General features: G+C 42.9%; 1 protein-coding gene across 1 annotated transcript; it reads right to left on the reverse strand.

Annotated features, from left to right (window-relative positions):
* Positions 1-220: 220 nt before the first annotated feature.
* On the reverse strand, positions 221-6,071 carry LOC125300002. Its single transcript, XM_048251456.1, has 7 exons — positions 5,294-6,071; positions 3,161-3,373; positions 2,910-3,051; positions 2,059-2,432; positions 1,659-1,829; positions 1,161-1,375; positions 221-934 (listed from the first exon to the last, which is right to left on the reverse strand). Exons 1-5 carry the CDS (start codon positions 5,299-5,301, stop codon positions 1,748-1,750), a joined length of 819 nt encoding a protein of 272 aa, XP_048107413.1. The 5' UTR covers positions 5,302-6,071; the 3' UTR covers positions 221-934; positions 1,161-1,375; positions 1,659-1,747.
* Positions 6,072-6,437: the final 366 nt, after the last annotated feature.

Here is a 6,437-nt window from a genome sequence, read left to right on the forward strand (position 1 = left end):
TGTTCACAACCAGAGGATTGAGCAGTTATGGGCAGAGTTAAACAGAGTCGTTTCTTTTTACTACAGTGATCTCTTCTCCTTTATGGAAAATGAAGGCATACTGGACTCTACAAATGACCTACACTTATTTTGTTTACATTACATCTACTTGCCAAGAGTTCAAAGGGCAACTGCAGAATTCAGAAATCAGTGGAACAACCATGGATTATCTACACAGGGATCACAAACACCTCTTCAACTGTGGCTGAGAGGTGTTCTCAACAGTGCAGAGGCAATGCAGAACATTTTAGTTGGGAGTGACAACTCTGAAATTAATGAAGACCCCCCAGTACATTTTGAGACATCAAACAATGTTGTTGTTCCTGAAAATAACTTTATTTTGAATCAAACTGTTATGAACACAATTCTACAAACTGTAGACCCACTTGCTGATGACTGTAACCATGGCATCCAATTATACTTGGGCCTGGTGAACTCTATTAGTGAGCAACTTAATTAGTCAATTAGGACACTATTGGGTGGTTAATTAACTATTGGGTGGTCCAGTGACAATTTATGCTTTGTTGAAAAATAAAACAAAATAACAAAATGGTTTCTTTTTTAGTGAATCGATTATTCAATTTTCCATTGTTCAAACAACACATACATAATAATGTATTAGGATGAGACAACAATGTCTCATCAGTTTAATAAAGTGCAACTGGCAACAGATTATAATAAAGGAGTTCTCTGAAGTTATTCCTGTCCAAATCCCTGAGTATTTTTTAAAGCGAAATCCATACTTTCCTTGAAATCCTCAAAACCTTTCAGGACTGGCAACCGCAGGCAATTAATGCACGTGTTTGCGGTGGGGAATTGACGGCCTTGTCTGAGGGGCAGCTCATGGAGAAAATCCACTGAAGGATACCCTCAAGTTTCAAGGGTCCCTCTTGCTCTGAAAAAAATGAGGGAAAGAGAAAGAGAGACAGAAGAGAATATGAAAAGAATGTCAAAAGAGGGGGGTGATCAAAGTTAACAAAACTACTGTACAAAGGTAAACTAAATACAACTCAAACCACATAACTGAAGGAAGGCAATTTAACAAGAGAAAACACATTGTGCATAGTAGTGTCGTAGTGCAGTGTGTGTACACATATTCCATATTTAGCAATAATACTTACCCTCAACATCCAGCAGGTAGTCCCTCCAAAATGCAACCACACATTCCTCTGCCCTTCTTTTGTTGCTGCCCACTGCTGACAGTCGAATTTCAAAGAGCTGTTCTAGTACAGCAGCTGTGAGTGGGGATGGCTCGTGACAAAACAGTGGTCTGAAAGCATCTGGGTGCATTCTTATTGCATCAAGAACACCAAGGGTCTTCATGCTCTCCCTGAATCTGTAAAAAATGTATAATGAGAAGATACCAATATCTGTTTTCAAATTGGATACATTATCACACAGCACAAGAAAGGGATGACTTAGAAGACAGTTAAGTGTTCTTGATTGTGCAAAAAGGCCTTGTCTTTGACAACTATCTAAAACCTGATCTTCTTTCAAGTTAGATACATGTAAGCCTTTAATCTGAATGTTTGTAAGGTTGTACACTAGCTTTTAAAAATATACTATATGTTGAAATCTTTAATTATTCTTAATTAAGTTTGCTAAAACATTACACAAACCTTTCAAATGCTCCACTGACTCGATGAACCACCTGAAACATGATGATATCCTCCACCAAGAGATATTTGTCCTGTATGTTTCAAAGGCCTTAGACACCCAGCATTGGCCAGATAATCTGTAAGTGGTGCTGTGGCCTGTTGCAGTTCATCAAAAGATGTACATTCTGACACCTAAGGACACCAAACAAAAAATGGGAGAAACAAATCAACAATTTATAGTTGAATAAACAATGCTTAACTCTAAAAGCAAACAAACTTAACATTATTATCTTCATGAATATGGCACATAATCCATTGCAGGCATGGATTATGTATATTATGTTATGTATGTACTATATTCTAAAAGGAATGCCACAGAACATGGCAAGACCAATGGCACATGGCATAACCAATCACTTACGGATGACTCTCAAGACTGGCCAATATAGCCTTGTTAACTTCCTCATCAGAGGATAGGTCTGGCATGGCTCCCATGATTGAAAGGTAGGCATCATAGTTGTCACTGACTAGTGGTGACTGGCTCACGGAGTTATCACTTTCTAAGTCAATGGTCACTTGTGGTGGGGGCTGGTCACTGGTCACTTGTGGTGACGGCTGGTTGGCTCTAGCCCTTCTTGCAACGCAAACCTGCCTGGTAGATGCATTTTGGCGTCTGCTGTTCCTTCTCCTAGTAGCTAAACTGCCATGACTGGCAGAAGTAGTTCTGAGGTCATATGATGCTGATGTATCTTCATCCAACTCCATGACACTGTCCTCGGAGTCTGTGCTGTCCAACTAAAACACAACAAAAATAATTAGAAAAGATTGCCGATAAGTACACTGCGAAAGTAATGACAACCTAATGCCTACATTCACATTATAAAGAGAGCATGTGTACAATAATTTATCTGTTGTATAGGTCCTCCCTGTCCTTCTGTGTGGTTGTCTGAATCGGTTCAATGTTTAACATGGAGTTATTTGACATAAGGGGAAAAGGGCATTTAAGATGTGATGGTCAAGGCAAAATTTAAGGGACACCGGTGCAAACAAAGAACGTTTTTAGTCACACTTTGCAGATTTTTGGTTATGTGTGTAGAGTTTGGTTAACTCTAGAGCACTGCAAGATGAAAACTGACCAACTCCTTCATATTTTGACACCCTGAGAACTATCATATTCTGCAAAAATAAATAAATAAAAGCATTGGTGTCCTTCTTCACAGTTGTGTTGAACTTCTAACTGACACAGTTCAATGTTGGTTTTAAATAACTTACCTTACATGGGAGATCAGAGGATGGCCTCACATATACAGCCTTGGACTTTAAGATCTTGTGTATAATAAGGCCACTAAGTTCTTGACCGCTGTGCAATTTTGGAGCAACCAGCTTGCTCCCACAAGCCATCAACAGTTTGATACTGTAACAATAAGGACAATTTGAGTTGACAATTATGAAAATAAGTTCACTAAAACACATAAATGAAATAACTTATGATATGCATTATATTGACATTTCCGTAACAGTACCTTGAATCCATAGCAATTTTCTCTTTAAAAGCTTGCTTTACCTCCATGGTGACAGTCCTGCTGTCCCAGGACTTGTGCATTTCAAATGCATTCAATATGAACCCTCTATCATGTAGTTTTCTCCGTGTTTTATGTTTACACACTTGGTCCCAAGATGGGCTTGGCAACAATATCACATCCTTTAGGAAGGTAGGGTGGTTTGGGGCAGAAGGTCTACAAAAAGAAAGCATTAATAAGATTCAACTTATGGCAATCTTCTTTTCACACGAGCTTACCATCATCATCCAGTCAGATGCTTGCAACTCAGCCAGCTAGCCAGCCAATGTGAGAGCTAGCTCTTTCACATTTAACGCTATTTTTGCTGTAAACAGCTTACTCTGATGTCTCCATACCTAAAGATAGGCGGAATCCAATAAATGCAGAACTACACTGTAATAAGCTGCGCATTGAATAGCAAATTACAATGTGTTTGACATCGAATAACAAGAGCACAGCACAGGGTACCAGAACTACTGTGCAGGGTATGTGTTTGTTTGGCTCTATGTGTGCCTTCACTTTTGGTTCTGTCTCCTTTTCTTGTAAACCCCTCCATATCTCCTAAACCCTGTCTGGTTTTACTTTCACTACTACTCCTTCTGACTTTCACTCTTAGTCTCTGACAGTCCAGTCCCATGACTTCCAGTAAATATTGCATAACAGTTGCACAAACAACATTCTTATGATAAATGGAATCATTTCTAATAAACCAATACATACAAGCATGATGCCTTAATAAAATCACCACATGTTCCCCCCTTTGAGGCTAAATTAGCCTCACAATGTAGCGGAAGCATTATTTAAACACAGGAGTGTGTCATAATCCCATATATCGCTATGACACCTCAGACTATGTGCACATGAGCAAGTTAAAGGGGAAAACTGTCCACTACTAAAACCTTATAGTTCATGTAAAATCTTAAACCTTATGGCAGAATTAATAAAAGATATAAGTCAGCGTAATTGCCTTGAATGATAACAATAACCTAGAACCCTGGACGCCCAGATCAAGTGACAGAAAGACCAATTACTCGTTGAAAACGAGTGGCTAAATCCATTGTTGAAAACAAGTGGCTGGGACCCGAGACGGATTTTGTCCCCAAAGTGGCTAATATATATATATTTAAACTAGTCACTCTGAACATGAAGTTAAATAAAACGTTTTATGTTTATGGCACCGACGCACTAGGTATTGGTGCTAAAGTGAAGTTGCGTAACAACTCCACAGTCTAAGCCGTCACTCATCTACTCTCCCATGCGGGCATGTGGCTCTTAAGCAAACCCTATATTATGATTATATGGTGTATGTATGGCCCTTTATGGCCTTTATACATCACCCCCCTTTGTTACTCGCATAGTCATCCCCCTACTCCTCCGGGCATTCACACTAGCGTGAGAATGGGTGAGCGCACTGGCCGCAGGTGCGCTTCACCGAGGGGACGGGCCGCCATGCTCTGCCTTAGGTTGCCCCTGCTGGCCATCCTTGAGCATCCTTGAGCACTGACCGCGCCACACACCTGCCACACCACTGGGCAGGCCAGGTCCAACGCCCGGTAAGTCGGGCCAAGGCGAGCACTTCTAGTAGCAAGCTTTTGATTACATCTATCCAGTGTTGGATGGTCTTGCAGGTGAGGACTAGTCCTCTATCAAGATTACTTCAGGCAACGTATTATTCGTATCAGGTCACAGCCCATGACTCTACTCCGTTTTACTCTGTCACCCGGGCGTGCAGGCATGTGTCTTGTGAGTTACCCATCAGTGTTGTGTATGTGAGTGTAAGTCAGTGCATGTGTAGAGATGGGTGACTCGCGGGACCCCACCTCTACTCGTACATGACCGGGGGAGGAAACTCCTGTTCCTCCTCCAGCATGCGATCCACAAACTCCTCTGCCATTATTCGTTCCACACTAGTTTGCACTAGTAGGATTCTATTGCTCTCGTCCTCCTCGCCCCATGGCATTATCCCATGCTGGACCACTAATTGTCTAGCAACCACTCTAGAACAAACCTTTCCACAACATTGAGTGACACAGCAAAACATTCCTACAACCAAAGATGCTCCCAGCTATATTTTTCCAAGGAATGCTACAATCTTACCCCCCCATGACCCAAAGGTGTCCGTTAGCCACCGGGTTACAGGGGCAAAGATTCCTGAGACATCCGGGATTCTGTCAAACATCAGTCCTTTTCCAGAGTTCTCATGGGCTTCCTTGTTTACAGCCTTGAGTCTATTCATCGCGTTTGAGAAGTCGTCCATGTTCTTGCCTTTACCTGGGACGTACGTACAGCACGAGTCTATTCCAACAATCGCGCACACTCCACCTTCCTTTGCTAGTATCCAGTCCACTGCTATCCTGGTTTCCATTGCCATTTTCGTGGTGGCGTTCAACCTCCGGTCAACCGCGTTGAACGCGTCTATAGTGCCATTCATGAACCGCAGGGCGTTGTAGTGGATGTAGTTGATCCATTGAACATTCTTGGCGATGCCTATGGATGCTCCGTAAAAGGGAAGGGCGGCTTCAAATCCGGCGAGTACCTCGTCCCGTGCTTTGAACTGTCTCGGGACGTTGTGGGGTTGTCCGAACATGTCCATGTACACTCCATCGTCAGCGTCTCTTCGGCTTCTCCTCAGGTTCCCTTTTATGGGTGTCTGCTGGTTGCCCCCTGGGCTGGTTGAGTTGCGTTCTGACCAGGGGACTATATAAGTTTGCTGGGCCAAGATGACCCTGGCACAGTTTCCTCTCCAATACTTCGGAAGGGTGTTTCGCAGTCCCCATCTTCTTCCGCATGCCCACCACAAGTCTGCCAAAGAAATATCCTGTTCGTACAGCCAACTCATGCTCAGCATCGTGGTGTTTGGTTTGACTCCAATCTCCTTCCCGTTGTCGCTATTCTCTACCAGGCGGAACGAGAAGCTGTTGAGTTCGTGGACCCACTTTGCTGCACAGCGTCCTTCAAATGCTCCTACATCCTCCACACCTTCCTTGACCGTGTTTGCAGTGGGGCGTACTTCAAAACATTTAAATTCTTCTGGAATCTCGTAGAGATGATGGGTTCTCTTTGTCACCCTGGTTCCCATGCCTGGGTAGTCCTTCTTGCACCTCGCCTCGTTCTGTTGGAGCTCGTGCGTTTTCCCTGTCTGTCCTATGTATAGAGGGCCTATACTAGTCCACACTTTCCTTAACTCCTCGCTTCCCAGTCGCAAGAGACATCCAAACGGGGAGAACTTGTCTTCTGTGTA

Source organism: Alosa alosa, chromosome 9 (genome assembly GCF_017589495.1).
Source record: "Alosa alosa isolate M-15738 ecotype Scorff River chromosome 9, AALO_Geno_1.1, whole genome shotgun sequence".
NCBI lineage: Eukaryota > Metazoa > Chordata > Actinopteri > Clupeiformes > Clupeidae > Alosa > Alosa alosa.